Source organism: Lissotriton vulgaris, chromosome 1_1, assembly GCF_964263255.1.
Source record: "Lissotriton vulgaris chromosome 1_1, aLisVul1.2, whole genome shotgun sequence".
Lineage (NCBI taxonomy): Eukaryota > Metazoa > Chordata > Amphibia > Caudata > Salamandridae > Lissotriton > Lissotriton vulgaris.
In genome coordinates this window covers 165,061,379-165,078,437 of record NC_141685.1, presented here as the reverse complement: position 1 = coordinate 165,078,437, position 17,059 = coordinate 165,061,379, and the positions used below count along the sequence as shown (strand labels likewise).

The window sequence follows — 17,059 nt, the reverse complement described above, 5'->3', positions numbered from 1 at the left end:
CACATTACTCCATATCGTGTCACACTCAGGCCAGGAGTAGTACTACCACGCATTCGACAATACAAGTTACCACCAGATGCTGTAGTGGCCTTACTGAAAATCATTGATGAGCTCATTGCACAAGGAGTGGTTGTAGAAACCGACTCAAATGTTTGTAATTCCCCTATCATTCCAATTCTTAAACGAACTGATCCGAATGCACCTCCAGTTTATCGATTAGTTATCGATTTACGAGAATTGAATAAATGCATTGTACCACAATATCCCGTGGTCCTAGACATTTCATCCCTATTGACAGCTATTGATTCCGAAGCGACGTTCTTTACTGTAATTGATCTCAAGAACGCCTTCTTTAGTGTTCCTATTGACCCGGAAAGCCAATATCTTTTCGGATTCTGTTTAAATGGCCGAAGCTTCAAATTTGCACGCGCACCTCAAGGATTCACAGAAAGCCCCAGCATCTACAGCCAAGCTTTGAAACGACAACTTGACAGTATTCACATGCCTACCAACACTGCCCTACTCCAGTACGTCGACGATCTATTGATCACCGCCCGTAGTGAACCAGAATGTGAACAAGCATCACTGACCGTTTTACTCTTCTTGGCGGACAAGGGACACAAGGTGTCTCCTTCGAAGCTACAATTCTGTGCTCAGCAAGTGGTGTACCTTGGGCACTTGCTGACCAAGTGGGGTAGGCAGCTGACACCTGAACGGATTCAGTTAATTGCACATCTTCCGCAACCCAAGACACAGAAAGAAGTACGAGCCTTTATTGGACTCACTTCTTATTGCAGACAATGGATTCCACAATATGCATTTCTAGCTAAACCACTCATACAGTTGACAACACAGGAGGCAGCGTCTTCGACTGTTCTCCCATGGACACAGGAACATACACAAGCTTTTGACGAATTAAAGAAAGCCTTATGTCAAGCACCAGTTTTAGCGACACCATGTTACAACAAACCTTTTACACTTTTTGTTACAGAACGCGATGGCACAGCGTTGTCGGTTCTCACTCAGTTACAAGCAGACAAACACAGACCGTGTGCTTATTTTTCGAGCACATTGGATCCAGTAGCCCAGCCCTTGCCTGCATGCTTAAAGTCAGTTGCAGCTACAGCTCTAGCAATCAGACAAAGTGATTCCATTGTATTAGGACATCAATTGACAGTACAAGTTCCACATTCTGTAGAGGTTCTTTTAAACAGAACACAGACTCAACACTTGACTATAGCACGACTGACAGGTTATGAATTGACGTTATTCCAGCCACACATAGAAATCAGCCGTTCATTCACGGCGGTGACAGCGAGGAGGCAGCTTCACGGAGACACATTGCACGAATTAAGCTAACGAACCACGTGGGTTGTGTGATTCCTACACCGCAACAACGTTTGGCCTGGTGCGACCATTGTAACAACATGATGTTTGAAATGGAAATGTCCCGTTCCCAATAATTGCAGAACTACAACCAGGAAGGAACCTTTGACGGTCCTATGACAATGGCCACCCAAGGGCCTCACAATAAGCGCTCCTGTTTCTCCTTGTCCTGAAGAAGACCCCAGCCTGAGGATTTAATTTTCCCGTCAACCAGGGGGTCGAAACGTAGACCAGACTATACTTGTTCTCTACGCATAGGAATAATTAACAGAGCAAAACGGACCCTATGCTTAAGAGTGTATTGGAACTGCAGATCTTAATCTAGACTGTAAAGGATGTATTTTATAGCACTGTGATTGTTTTAAGGTCACAACCACCTTTACCTAGTCCTCACTTCTTTCCCATCACACCTATCCCATCTAACTTCCCCTTTTCCATCACTTTGAGCGCGTTGAAATACGATGATTTGATATTGACTGTGCTGCTTTCTTCTGATAAATTCTACATTATCAAATGTGATTTATGCTTCAAGGCAACTGTGTGATTCAATGAAGTAATTGAATATTGTATCTTAGATGTTTGAATTGAGAGACACTCCATACAATCCTGGTACTCAATGACTGGAATTGGGTACTTAAGCAATAATGTGCTTAAATAATGAATAAAAATTGAAGCACACTTTGGATTGAGCAATCTTTTGCTTCCTACATAATTGAATGCATATATTACATTGGTTGTTTTATTGAATCTATAGACTCTGACCATTACTATTGTACCTACACATAGAAATCAGACGCTGTAATACACTGAATCCTGCTACACTTTTACCATCGAGCACTACAGATCCCACTCCACATGACTGCGTAGAGGTAGTTGACACAGTTACGAAACCCAGACAAGACTGGACAGATGTCGCATTACCGGATCCAGACCTGACACTCTATGTGGATGGTTCATGTTTAAGAACAAGTACAGGAGAATTAGTGGCCGCGTATGCAGTGACCACTGAAACTGATGTCATAGAAACACATCGCATTGACACCCTGTCGGCCCAAGCAGCAGAGCTCATTGCTCTGACCCAAGCCTGTATACGAGTCAAGAACCAGAAAGTAAATATATACACAGATTCACGTTATGCATTCGGAGTTGTTCACGACTTCGGTGTACTCTGGCAAGAAAGAGGTTTCTTGACCTCTCACGGAGCCAAGATACAGCATGGCCCCCTCATTCAAGCTCTGTTAGAAGCAATACATTTGCCTACAGCAATAGCTATCATGAAGTGCAAGGCACATACAAAAGTCACAGACAAGATTTCTCAGGGTAACGACTTCGCAGATCGAATAGCGAAACATACAGCACTGACTCATACTCAAACGACGGACATGACCAAGACGGATGCGACTTCACAGACACATTGCATGACAGTCAGGGACCCCACACAAGATGTCATCGACATACAGACACATGCCACTCCAGATGAAATAAAGAAATGGGCTGAACAAGGAGGGGTCCAGACAGACCAAGGATGGATGACGAGGGGAAAGACCACATGGTTCCTCCCCGACTCTATGGTCCAAGTTATCATTAACACAGCACATAGTCCAGCACATTTAGGAGAAAAAGCTATGTTAGATAGTGTACAGAATCTGTGGTTCAACAAGCATTTACGAGCAGCAGCGAAACAGAAAGTGCGTACCTGCATGATCTGTTGTCAGTTCAATCCAGGAAAAGGGATTCCCGTAGAGCAAGGTGGATTCCATCCTCCCGACTATCCTTTTGAAGTCCTCCAGATGGATTATATCCAGATGGACAGATGCCGAGGATTTAAGTATGTCCTCGTAGTCGTATGTGCCCTATCCCGATGGACAGAAGCATATCCCGTCCCAGATTACACTGCCCCGACCACTGCCAGGCAGTTGGTTCGTGAGTTTTTCCCTCGATACGGTTTGCCCCGTGTCTTGTATTCAGATAACGGTCAACCATTCTCATCCGAACTCATGAAACAGGTCTCTCTTCTATTGGGGTACCAGTGGAAGTTTCACTGTGTCCGGCATCCTGAGGCAGCAGGTGTCGTGGAGCGGCACAATCAGACTCTGAAGACTCGCCTTGCAAAAGTGTGTAATGAGAAGGGAGTAGATTGGATAGTAGCATTGCCAGTTGCACTTTTCTATATGTGAATGGTAGCTCACTCTAGGACAGGGCTATCCCCGTATGAGGTGGTCTTCGGTAGACCTCCTAATATGTGGGGGACGCCTCTGCCGCGAAAGATTACTGATGTTGATAGTACTATGTTGACAGATTACCTTGCTTCCTTGATGTCTGCACTACAATCATGTCGTTCACAGGTCGCGGCAGCCTTCCCAGACAACACCGAGGTGAAGCCCCATGAATTGGTCCCAGGCGACGTAGTCGTCGTGCGCAACTTTGACAGATCAAGCCCGTTGGAGCCCTGCTGGAAGGAGCCGAAGATTGTTTTGTTAACAACAAGGACTGCAGTGAAAATTGAGGGACGGAAGGGGTCGGTGCACTCCAGTCACGTCAAGCGCTTTCATGGACTTCCGCCAAAATCCGAATCCCAGAACTCCCACGTACCAGTGACTGATACCAAACTTCCCCTTCTAGAGAAAACTCCCCAAGAGGAGTATCGCCAGAAACTGAGGTCTAGTAAGTCAGACAGTTTAATTGTTTAAGTCCCCCCCTGGGTGAAGCGGTTAGGCAGTTCTGACAATGTTAAAGTTAGACCCAAATAGAGAGAGAGATAGTCAGGAGACCAAGAAACGAAAATATTGTAAAAGTCTCCGGAGCAGATGCGTCTGCACATTACTTATTATGTTTTTTCTGAGTCTTACGATTATTGCTTTAAGTTGGATGCTTTATATGTATTTTCCTCTTGCACACTTTTCTAATAATACTGCAGAACACACGTTTAGTGCTCTACCCCCACACGAATTGTCTTATCGACTTGCACTGTGCAACAATACATTCATTCGTATGTTACACCGTTCTCACCAGATCAACACTGCTACTAATTGTTGGATATGTGGCCGACTCCCTCCCTACCAGAACTATAAGGGAGCTCTGCCTCTCTTTCCTTACCCGTTTACACATAATGGTTCCTGTGGTGCCTGGTTTAGTTTAATATCTTCTATAGACACTGACTCTAAGGTTTCCCAAGGCAATTGGATATGGGGAAATCTGAACACAGTCATGAACAGAGCATGTTTCCCGAACGAAGAAGGTCTTCCACAAATGACAGGGACAGATCTAGAAAACGAAGTGTATGGATAAGCCATTTTACACTTAACCTCATGATTCTAAATGTTCAGTCAGAAACAAGCCCAGACTTACCATCCATATCAGTTCTACCAGCGAAAGGTGTATTATGTGTCAGAAAGAATGGTTCAGTACATCTAGGTCACAGTGACTGTACTACTGTGGTCGAATTCAGTGATCAAGGCAAGTCTACATTCAAAGCTTCCCGACATTCCTATTTTATTTGTGGTCAGACAGCTTATGTCCGTTTACCTCCAGACTGGGATGGTACCTGTTTCATTGCATTCTTATTGCCACCAGTATTCCTAGCCCCATCTGACTATCACAGGAATTCCCGCCTTAATATTGTTAGACACAGAAGAGACCTCCCAATAGTTGATCAGACTGAAACTACGTGGGAACAATATACAGATTTCAATAAAGGATTCTTTCCCTATCTAGGAACTGTCTCCAATAGTAAACTGATACGCAAATTAACCAGAATATTAGAAGCAGTAGTGAATGAGACTACTTCAGCTTTGGGCAACTTAACAGAGGAGCAGTCTGCTATGAGACTTGTTGTTCTTCAGAACCGCCTTGTCCTTGACGTCATCCTGGCCGATAGCTGCGGGGCTTGTAGAGTCATCGGATCCAGTTGCTGCGTATTTATTCCAAATAATGCGCCATCAGTCTATAAAGCCATTACCCGACTTCACGAAATTGCTCATCTGATACACCAGAATCCAGGCTCATGGACTTGGTCCGGTTGGCTCTGGAGTGTAGTAACAGCCTGGGGATGGAAGCTACTGTCATTCCTAGGAATCATATTGGCCATAGTATTCAGTTCTTGCCTATGTTTACAATGTGGGCCAGCGATTTGCGGCTTGTGCGCCACAGCTTGTGTTCCCCATTCAAGTGCACGTTCCCATTCCAGAAAAAAGAAAGAAGAGCAAATGATGTTATATGAACAGATTGATGGTCTCATCAACATCGACATATCATGAAGGGTCCGTAGGGGACAAGGAGGGAATGAGGTAATTGGAATTTTTATGGTCAATTGTGTCCCCTAACGTAGACCCCAACGGCTCCATGTACACACTTCAAGTACATGTAATTTCCCTCCACGACCGAATCTGAAGACGCAAATACATTTGCGTCCAACGTTAACATGTCCTCTATCAGATCCACCATGAATGGATCGATAATTCCGTTCCTAAGTATGCCGTGCCACCGTCTTTATGTGGTGCACTTTCACGTTTTCCTGGCTCTGCCGAGCTAGGCCCTGATTTCTGTCTTCAAGCCACTTCTGCCTCTGCCTCTGAAAGCTGCAGCATGGAGACGCATCCCTGACCTCTGCCTTACTTCCTGCCAACCGAGCGGTGCCCGGCTCGGCCTGGTCTGCCTGCCAAAAACAGTATTTTGCCTTCAAGTTATCAGCGTAGCCAGCTCAGCTCCTCGAAAACACATTCTTGTCTAGTGAAATACGAAAACATATCCTCGACTGCAGAGCAAGGGCCAAGCCTTTCCGTCCTCCCTCATGAAATTCATTGCTCCCGTTACCATGGTAGGCCCCTGGCTCCGAGCATCCGCATGTAGACACGTAGACACCTATACACGCACTAACATTCAGTATAGAGTAGCCTCTGCCCAATAGACCTTTTCCTCTAGATTAAACATCCTCCAAATACTAGATATCAGATATGTTTAGGGACAGGTCGATCTGACATGCCAGAATTCTGTCTCTTCTACTAGTGTTAAAAGTCAGACTCTTAGCTTCCTCCCGTTGCACGTCAATCACACGTCATATTAGCTGCGCGCGCATCCAGGCCATAGGTTTCAGCTGACTCTGCAAGAATTCTCTAAGCATCCACCCACTTATGACACTTCTCTGTGACGTTTCTAGTTCACGCCTCTGTGCACACCCATGTTCACGCCTTTTTGCTACGCACATGCGTTCTTATCATATACATTTCACTTGTCACGCCTACTGCATTCAATACTATTGTGTCATTTTACTATATATGTCATGTACTGTGAATAAATCGTTGACATCTTTTCCTGCCATCATTGCATACCCGAACCCTTGTATTGATGGACTAGATCTCCATTGACTCGAGTCATTTAGTCATTTTATGATTAAAGCCCTTACGACTCAGACACCACGGACTCTGCCTCTCATTTGATTGAGCTATTCTTTTGTAACCTGTCTGAAATTATATGGAAAAACAGTATACGGTAAAATATTTACCACAAGTCCATTATTAGATGCAGATCGACTATGCATTAGTCTTATATTCCAAACGAACATTTCTAATTCGGAAGTGATTGTATTTAAAGCATGCTACTGTTACACCTTAGTGTTCTTTTAGTGACTCCCCATATTATGTATGAATTAGGGTTCTTATTAAGATAAAAATATTCCTTATGTATGTATTGAACTGTGCTTTTATGATTTTAACATTGTAATCGAATAAAGCTATCTTTGACTTTGACTGCATGAGTGAGAGTGACTGCATGAGTGACAGCAGAATGAGTGACTGCATGAGTAACAGCATGAGTGAGAGTGACTGCATGAGTAACAGCATGAGTGACTGCATGAGTGACTACATGAGTGACTGCATGAGTGACTGCATGAGTGACTACATGAGTGACTGCATGAGTGACTCCATGAGTGACTGCGACTGCATGAGTAACAGCGTGAGTGACTGCATGAGTAACAGTGTGAGTGACTGCGACTGCATGAGTAGCAGCGTGAGTGACAGCAGCGTGAGCGGGACAGCAGCATGAGCGTGACAGCAGCGTGAGCTTTACAGCCGAGTGAGAGTTACAGCCGAGTGAGAGTGACAGCCGAGTGAGAGTGACTGCAAGGTGACTGCAGAGTGAGAGTGACTGCAGGGTGACTGCAGAGTGAGAGTGACTGCAGGGTGACTGCAGAGTGAGAGTAACTGCAGGGTGACTGCAGAGTGAGAGTGACTGCAGAGTGACTGCACGAGTGAGAGTGACTGCACAAGTGACTGCAGAGTGAACAGCAGAGTGAGAGTGACTGCAGAGTGAACTGCAGAGTGAGAGTGACTGCACAAGTGACTCCAGAGTGAACAGCTCCTCGCCCCCCCGTGGCCGACCTAAATGGCCTGCAGCAGTAGGACCAGGCCACATGCAGCTCGACAGAAAACCCTTTGTGTCAAATGTGTTGTAATTGCCTGTGATATTGTGCAGCATCCCATGCTCCGCATAACACCCTCAAGGAGAAGTTGAGTCCCCAGCACCCCAGGAGATTTCCCCCTGGGCCTTGCTCAGCAGCAATCAAGGCCCCACCTCTCCGCCCACAGTCCAGGGGGCCACGGGTCTAACGACAACTGTTCCTTGACTCCAGCAGGGTCAAGAGTGTGCAACTGCACAATCTGCAGCCACCGCTGCAAAGGGAAATCGTCCTCGAGCTACACGGAGAGCGACGTTTGGGACAAGACCGTCCGACTCACAAGCTCACGTTTTTGGGACAAAATAGGATCCCTCAGATGCATGGACTGCCTTATTGACATCGCGCAAGATACTGAATCCCTTTGTGGATTGGAAAAAAATTGAAATAACTTGTGTATAGTTTGTGCTTACATCGTGCACTTAACAAATTGTTGATACACCTTTGACGGTGTGCTGAGGATTTCTTTGTCTATTCAGTTTTTGTGTTTCACCCACAACTTGAACACCGAAAGACGTAATCTAAGATTAGCAGAAAGAGCCTGGAGGTCCTCTCCATCCATAGAACTTCTAAAATGCTTAAGATCAACGAGGAACACATACAACAGAAGAATAAGGCAAATGAAAGCTAATTTCTTTAGAGCACAGCTTGACCAAGCCAGAAATGCGCCCAAAAACTATTTGAAATAGTCAAGCAGCAGTCACGCCGGAACCAGCGCCCTCCCAAACTGTGAAAAACTGGCAGCCTTCTTCATGGAAAAAAACCACAAAGATCGAGACTGAACTACAAGTAGTGAATAAACTACTACCGGCTTCCTCACTCAGTTTTTTACTCACTACCAAGTATACTGAAGGTAGTGATCCATCCAGGCACCCTTCCAAAAACAATGCCTCTTGCCACACCTTCTCCTCAATCAACGAAAGTGACATTTACAAAATCCTTTCATCATTAAACCCATCTAATCACTTCACTGACCCTCTATCTCCATCTATATTCAAAGAGATCAAAACCTTCATTCTCCCCTATGGTCTAAGATAGTAAATGCCTAGCTACATCAAAACACTATCCCTGATTGCCTAAAAGCAGGACAAGTAACCCCGCTTAAAAAAGGCAGACTGCTCTGATCCTAATAACTTTCAGCCCATCTCCAACATCCCTACTCTTGTGAACTCCTTAGAAAAATGTGCCTATATCCAACTCTACAACCACATAGACAACTTTTAACTCCTTTTAACTCCTTGACCAACACCAATCAGTTTTCCGTCAAGGTCACAGCACTGAATCTGCACTTACTCATTTTGTGGATGACATACTAACACTGGATCTAAATGAATCATCCCTCATGATACTGCTCAACTTTATGGCTGCCTTTGACAGTTAAACACGATAGACTACTGAAACTATTGGAACAAAGGATGGGCTTATTAGTGGTCGTATTGCAATGGTTTTCCTCATTCCTTTAAAACAGATCTCAGAGAGTCCAAATTAATCCATCTCTGTCTAAGCCCCATGTGATCACTCTTGGCTTTCCACAGGGATCTGCTCTCTCACCCATTCTCTTCAATCTATTCCTGGAACCCCTGGCAAACCACTTAAAATCCGCTGCCATCCACTGTAATATGTACACTGACTGACTGGCTCACAGAAAACCATCTCAAACTCACTACTGCAAAAACGGAATTCTTTCTCATCTCACCGCCGAATAACAGCCCCAAGATCGATCTTTGGTTAAAACCTCTTGTAGCCCTCAACTACTCTCCTCACATCATACACTCTGCTAGATCCTTGAGTATTACATTAGACAAACATCTGAATATGCAGGATCACATTAGCGCAGTCACTAAAGGAGCGAATTGGCAGCTGAGCATTCTGCGGAAACTTAAACCCTACCTTCCACATGAAGACCTAAAACAAGCAGTCTAAACTCTTGTATTGCCCATACTGGATTATGGTAGTGCCACTCTATGTGGCTTACCTAAATACAAGTTGGCCTCTCAAAGAGCCTCCCTCAACACGGCAGCCATACTTGTCTCCGGAACAAAAATCCCTGAACTGGCGACTGTACGAAGCAAGAATTCAACAAATAATTGCATGCATGACTCATAAAGTGCTACACATCAATACCTCCAGATATCAGGCCCAAAAGCTAAACAGTGAGGGGGCTGCAGACCTTTGCGAAGTGCGCACACCCTGCTTCTGAAACCAAGTGAACCCATAAAAAGAAAACAGGCGCCAGCGCGTTCTCGGTGGTCGCACCTAAGATATGGAATTCTCTACCACCGGAAGTTTGTCTAATCTCTTCTACCACCGCCTTCAAAAAAGAAGCAAATTCTTTTCTGCTGACTAAGTTTTTACCCTATGACAATATATTTATGCTCATTAAAATGTAACCATACTAACTACTCTTTATGATGCTTGACCATCTTATTGCTTACTATTATTGAAATCAAGCTTTTAACTCTATTTACTCTGCCTCTGGTCATGTAAAGTGTTCCAATACCCGCAAGGGTCATGTTCGCGCGATACAACACTATAAATAAAAATAAATAAATATACATTTTTATATAAATTTTTCAGAGTTCTGAGCTGTTTTAGGTGTGGTGAGGGTGCTAGCCTCCATCGTCTCTCTGCAAATCGGAGTCTGCTTCTTTCTTCATTTTGGTGACCGTTCTACCAGGGTTGTGTTCATTTGTTTTTAATCCTTTTTTGTTAGGGGATGGGGTGCTACCGTCTCCATTTTTCCATTTTGTCATTCATAGTTCTGTTGTGTTCCATGAGTTTGTGAACCTCGGAAATGCTTTCCTGGGGTTGAAGTTTTCTTTGGCATAGATCATACAGATCATCTCTATTCTTATTTCTAGTATCCCTGACCCACAGTCTAGGTCTAACCTCTTATCTTGTTGACTTTGCTACAGGAGCTGAGATGTGGAATGAGATGCTGTGAATCACATGCCGTTATGGAGTCTATGCATAGAGCTTCTGCCATGGCGATAAGGGTTAGTGATGTTCCTTTGCTGTGTGTTCGACCTGTGCATGTTTTTTTTAAAGAGTTATATATATCGCAATCTTGACCCAGATCGGGTATCAAAGCGCTTTACATAGCACCAGTTGTATTACATGAGGACACGTTTTTTTATTTTTCATTCTTATTAGGCACAGGAAGATTAAATGATTTGCCCAGAATCGCAGTATGTTCAGCGTCATTGCAGAGACTCAAACCCAGTTCCCCAGATACAAGATTGACCGCCCTAGCCGTTGGGCCAACTCCTCTCCCCTGATTGCATGATTGTACCAGATTATGGTCTTTGAAAAAAGATTTAGTGCAGTCACATGTGGGTCCTCAATTTAATTGCAATTTAGGTTGAAGTCACCTAGAAAGATTGTGTTCGGGTGCCTTAAGGTCTGTACTGTGATTGTTAATTGCTCACGAGGGTCTGTTTGTCTCCAGGAGGGTGGTAGATAATATGTAATTTGGTCAGGGAATAAATCCCCCTAACCCATGAGGACTTCAACTCCCATATGTTCACAGGAGGATATCTTCTTCATTTGGAATCGTTTGATTTGTAAGGCTGATCTGTGAATGCACGCAGCCCACACGACCCCAACTTGGTTGTAGTGTGTGGTCCAGTCTAATGATGTTGTAGTTAGGTGGAACTAAGATATCCAATAGTGGTGTGGAAGAGTTATTTAGTCAGGTCACTGTTAGGATTGTTGTGTCTAGCAGGGATGTGGAATTCCTATAGGCCGACGCCCAGGACATATTGTTTGAGGCCAAGGGCAACAAGTTTTCATTTGAATTTTGTCCTTGGGACAAGTAGGCCCAACCCCCTCCAGCACAAACCCTTTGGCTGCCAGTTTGCATTACCACATTATGGATCAGGGAAGGGCACTGTCTGCAGTTAAGGTAATATTTTTGTCCATATATTAATGCTGTTCAAGCTTGTATTTATGGTTCATTAAATAAAAGCATTTATTATTAGGGCTAGAGTAAATGTTGTAAGCTCCAACTGCACTACTTACCGTGGTTCCACTATAGGAACGTCTGCTCACGTTTTCAAAGTTTGGCAATAGGAGGCTATGTATAATGCTCCCAGAATGCTCCTATTTGATGCAAATATTTGCAGAAAATCGAAAGCAAGATTGATGATTCTCTGCTTTCAAAATAAAATGTTCATAAATAAATGAAAGCAAAAAAAAAATCGCTAAACTACTATAACATTTCAGATACCATTTCTTTGCAGCTGCAGCATCATTTAGTAACATGTGTTGATGCATGCTAGTATTTCCCAAAACTATTCATTATGGGAAATCATTGTAACCAGTTTCAGTAAGATTATGAGAAACAAAAATAAACAAGCATCAGCAAAGCCAGTAGGTCTGAAATTGGTGATCAGCTTTTTAGTTTTAGCAATATGCGAATTGTTTTGGCATGGTTTTTGTAAAACCTTATTGGTGTGAGAACTGCCGGGCCCTCACCATTATAAAAAACATTGGCAAAAGCAACAATTGTTTTTGGTCTCAAATAACATGTTCTGCCACAGTAGTTATTGGCATAGAGCAAAACTACTGTGTGCCGATATGCTCCTTGTGAAAGAGCAGAATGCTGTCACTCACAGTGAAGCCAGCCGATACAGAGAGAGACAACATTTTAATAAACACAAAACGTCATGGTCAACGCCAGACCAAATTAGGCAACCAATTATTAAAGAAAGTCTAAAAAGTGCACACAGAGTATATGTCCTTGCATTAAGTGCAGCTATACCGCTTTCGAGGATTCCCAAGAATTTACAGAACTAGTACAAGAAATAGTACTCCTCGAAAATATTTGTGAACTGCATTTTGGCATGAGCAAATATGCATGTGTATCTTAGCTCATGCGAAGATCTGAGCTTTGCAAGTTAACTTTCCCTCCAACCACTCTTTTTCCCAACTCTGTAAGAAAGTTTACATCTGCCATTGTAAGGAGTACATTTCCAACATTTCTCAGTATGGGAAAAGATCAGAGAAGAGTTGTTGAAAACCTTAAAACAGCAACTTAGTAGGTTTGCACAGACACAAAAGGGCATTCTAACACTGGAACTATTGTGTACCACTACCTTCAGCCCCAGTATGTAGATCTGCGGAAATGTGGCAACATAAGGGGATTGCAAGTATTCAAACACTATCATGGTATGCGCCCTGGCATAATCAGAGAGGCTATATCAGAGCTCTTATATATGGAGATTACTGCCATAATTTGTCGCCACACTACATGGCACTAAAGGGACAAGTGGATTTGGTTACAGGACAAGTAGATTTCTGAAGCAACCTTCTACAAGGACAAGTAGATATTTTATTAAATTCCACACCGCTGGTCTTGGATTATGTGACGGGATGGGGTTGGCTATGTCTTTTGCATATTTAGCTGCTGATTGCAGTTGTGCAGTAAGCTCTTCAGTGTCTTTTTAGGCTCTCTTTTTCTATCTTGATTACCTGGGATGAAGGTGATCTGTCTTACTTTTGAGAGGGTCATAGTAGAAGCTATGATTTGTTGCTCCAGAGAAGTATTTATAGCTATAGTGTGTATTTTATAAGTTGTTTGTGTGGTGAGAGCAAGTTATGTAACATTGGCAAAGGTCATCAATGTCCACCTCTAACATCTGGTTTGTTGTCCTGTTGAGGCGTATAGTTGTGTTTGGCAAAGGCATAGAGATCCATCTAGGTGTGCTTGATACTGTGTGTTTGTGGTGGTTGGAGATCTATGCGGTCTCCTAGTTTCCTCATTCGTAATTATTTCAACCGTCTGCTTAAGGTTTGCCATGATATTCCAAAATTCTTGTCTATTGTCGAGTCTAAGTTGTTAACACAGGCTTGCCCGGGAGAAGTAGCCTTGTTTGTGGTGCTGGGAAGGGGAGACTCTTATGAGGGTGTGCGTGCTTGCGCTTTGAGAGATTACTTGCCTGGTTTGGGGAGTTGTGCGAAGAGGTATACCGCACAGTGAGAGGGAGGAAGTTTTGATCAGACACTTGATTAGCTTACTGATAATTTCTGATGTGCACAAAACTGTCCATCAGAATTTCCATCTTTAGACCTCCTCAATCTAGTGTTCCAGTGTTCTCAAGCTTTCTATCTCGAAAATGCCTAGAGCCCTCTCATCGCTCTCATCCATCTCTCAAAATGAACTCAGACTGTGGATGTCTGTATTAGCTAATAAATGTTATTCCTTTGTTACAGTTTGCATTCTTAAACAATCTCTGGTTTTAAATCCACAGGTGATTGAAGAGTGGGCATAGAAGACAAAATGGTAGTCCGTAATAAGCAAATAATTGAAAACTATTAAAGGACCAATGCTAAAGATGTAAAGTTGCTTCAGAGCTCCAACAAGAGGAAAGTATCCAGGAAAAAGATGTGGTGAGGAACTTGGATTAGAGTAAAATAAAGAATGTGAAAGCAGTTTCTCTAAATAGATTTCCTACTGCTCTAATGGTATATGAAGAATGCCCTGGAGATGCTAATCCAGGGCAGGAAGACCATCTGTCTGAACCAGAGAGGACAAGCATCAGTCTAAAGTTCTAATCGATCCAAGAGAAGATAACACACACCAAACAAGTGGGACTTGAACAGTTTTTAACAGACCTCAGCAAATGGAACACCTGAGCACCATATCCAGTGAATTGCTTTTAAATCAAAAACAAATATCTGTTTGTCACTTATAGTGTAAACGAAGCTGCTTAAAAGACAGGTAGTCAGGTTAGGACTAAGAAACCTGTTAGTTACGAACTAGTGATGTGGGTATATCTGGGACCAAGGGAAGGACCTATTGCTTGTAGTCCGGGTCCACATGTTCACTATCATTCTTGCCCATTAGATGAGACCTCGGGTACTTTTTACCCGGCAAGACCTGCAAAATCCATAACATCCTCATTGTAGTCTTACATACAGACAAAGACATCCGTAAGAAGGGTGACACGAAAAAATGTGCTGCTACTGATACACAATAGTATTCTGAATGTTCATGCCAAAACATTATTGAATGTGTACCTAGCTTTGAAATACTGAACACCAACCAAAGACCTAATCAGTGCTTCATTTACTCAAAAATAAGTATGAGAAAAAGGTCAGAGAATCCACATGGATGTCATGAAGAGGTAATAATCCCATGAGAGGCTTCCCCATAAGTACCAGGGGCTGCTGATATTAAGGTTGTAGGGTGAATTAAGTTGCCTACAGAGGATGTCCAAGTGTTAAGTTCAACAAGTGCAGCACATTTGAGTGGGTGATGCCAAACACATGCTGAATAAGATTTAGTATTGTCTTATGGTGTGTCTGCTAGAAAAATCTCAACTTGGAGATATTAACTTCAGAAAGAAATCTTATCTCATAATGGAATGTATACAAGACAAAACTGAACTTGGAGGTATTAGCACCAAAAAGAAGTCTCATGCATGCTCTGAATGTAAGAAGAGCTTTAGTTGTCAATCCAGACTCAGTCAGCATGAGAAAATTCACACTGGGGAAAAACTTCATAAGTGCTCTGAATGCCTGAAACACTTCACTTACAAACAACATCTGACTCGACATGTGAGAACTCACACCGGGGAAAAACCTCATAAGTGCTCTGAATGCCACAAAGGTTTCCTATCTAAATTCAGACTTACTGAACATGAGAGAACACACACTGGAGAGAAACCTTATCAGTGCACTGAATGTCACAAAAGGTTCACTCAAAAATCCCTTCTCAGTCGACATGAGAGAACTCACACTGGAGAGAAACCTTATCAGTGCTCTGAATGCCTAAATAGTTACCAATGTAAAGCAGATCTCACTCAACACGAGAGAACGCATACTGGGCAAAAACCTCATAAGTGCTCTGAATGCCTGAAACGCTTCACTTGCAAACATAATCTGACTCGACATGTGAGAACTCACACCGGGGAAAAACCTCATAAGTGCTCTGAATGCTACAAAGGTTTCCGATGTAAATCCAGCCTTACTCGACATGAGAGAATACATACTGGAGAAAAACCTTTTCATTGCTCTGAATGTCTGAGACGCTTCAATTGTAAATCCCTTCTCAGTCGACATGAGAGAACTCACACTGGAGAGAAACCTTATCAGTGCCCTGAATGTCACAAAAGGTTCGCTCAAAAAGCCGATCTCCGTAAACATGAGCGCACTCACACTGGACAGAAACCGCATCAGTGCTCTGAATGCCTAAATAGTTACCAATGTAAATCAGATCTCACTCTACATGAGAGAACGCATACTGGGCAAAAACCTCATAAGTGCTCTGCATGCCAGAAAACCTTCAGTCGGAAAACCATTCTCACCCGGCATGAGTTAACCCATACTGGGCAGAAATCCCATCAGTGCTCTGAATGCCCAAAAAACTTTAGTCGTAAATACATTCTCACTCAACATGAGAGAACTCACACCGGAGAGAAACCATATCACTGCTCTGAATGTCAGAAAAGCTATTGGCTGAAAACTGGTCTTATTTTGCATGAGAAAACTCACACTGGGGAGAAACCATATCAGTGCTCTGAATGCCACAAAAACTTTAAGGAAAGAGCTAGTCTCACTCACCATGAACAAACACATACTGGGCAAAAACCTTATCAGTGCTCTGAATGCCTAAAAAAGTTCAGTTATAAAACCAGTCTTATTGTACATCAGAGAACTCACACTGGGGAAAAACCTTATCAGTGCCTTGAATGCCAGAAACGCTTCAGTTATAAATCCAGTCTAACTTCACATGAGAGAACTCACACTTGGGAAACACCCATGCTCGGAATGCCAGAAAATCTTCAGTGTGAAAAGTCATCTTACTGTTCATGAGAGAACACACAATGGGGGAAGAACCTTAAAAATATACCCTTTGCCAGAAGCACTTTTCATATCCATTGCAGTGGTTGTAAACGATCTATACTAAGAGCAAAACTGGTTTACTTCCAATCTCAAAAAGCTGATGCCGATAATTCCTCAAATAGGTCTTTGGTTCTACCAAGCACAGTTCACAGGCCCCTCTTCTAAGTTTCATGGGTTACCTTTGCAACAGCTTTGAGAATGATTTGATGCTTTCCTTTTCCCCTCCAAGGGGACAGTCCATTCCTAAGATTAATTCATGTCACGTCTTATACACAGATCAAACATTTATACATATATTCCTATCTTTCCCACGTAGAAGACACCTGCGGAAAAAGGTACCCAATTGGCCTCCATTCCCACATCTTATAGAAAATAGAA

The 17,059-nt window shown here is 43.0% G+C and overlaps 1 protein-coding gene and 1 long non-coding RNA gene across 2 annotated transcripts in view; both read left to right on the top strand.

Moving 5' to 3' along the window:
* Window positions 1-14,730, top strand: part of LOC147737995 (uncharacterized) — a 271,541-nt gene extending 256,811 nt beyond the window's left edge. The window contains exons 3-4 of the long non-coding RNA XR_015305543.1: window positions 10,750-10,830; window positions 14,086-14,730. This is a non-coding gene — a long non-coding RNA (uncharacterized LOC147737995). The remainder of the gene's footprint in view (window positions 1-10,749; window positions 10,831-14,085) is intronic.
* Window positions 14,731-15,196: 466 nt separating this feature from the next.
* LOC147737994 (uncharacterized) overlaps window positions 15,197-17,059 on the top strand; it is a 32,347-nt gene continuing 30,484 nt past the window's right edge. The window contains exon 1 of the mRNA XM_086925010.1: window positions 15,197-16,602. Coding sequence (XP_086781136.1) covers window positions 15,197-16,602 — 1,406 coding nt within the window. The remainder of the gene's footprint in view (window positions 16,603-17,059) is intronic.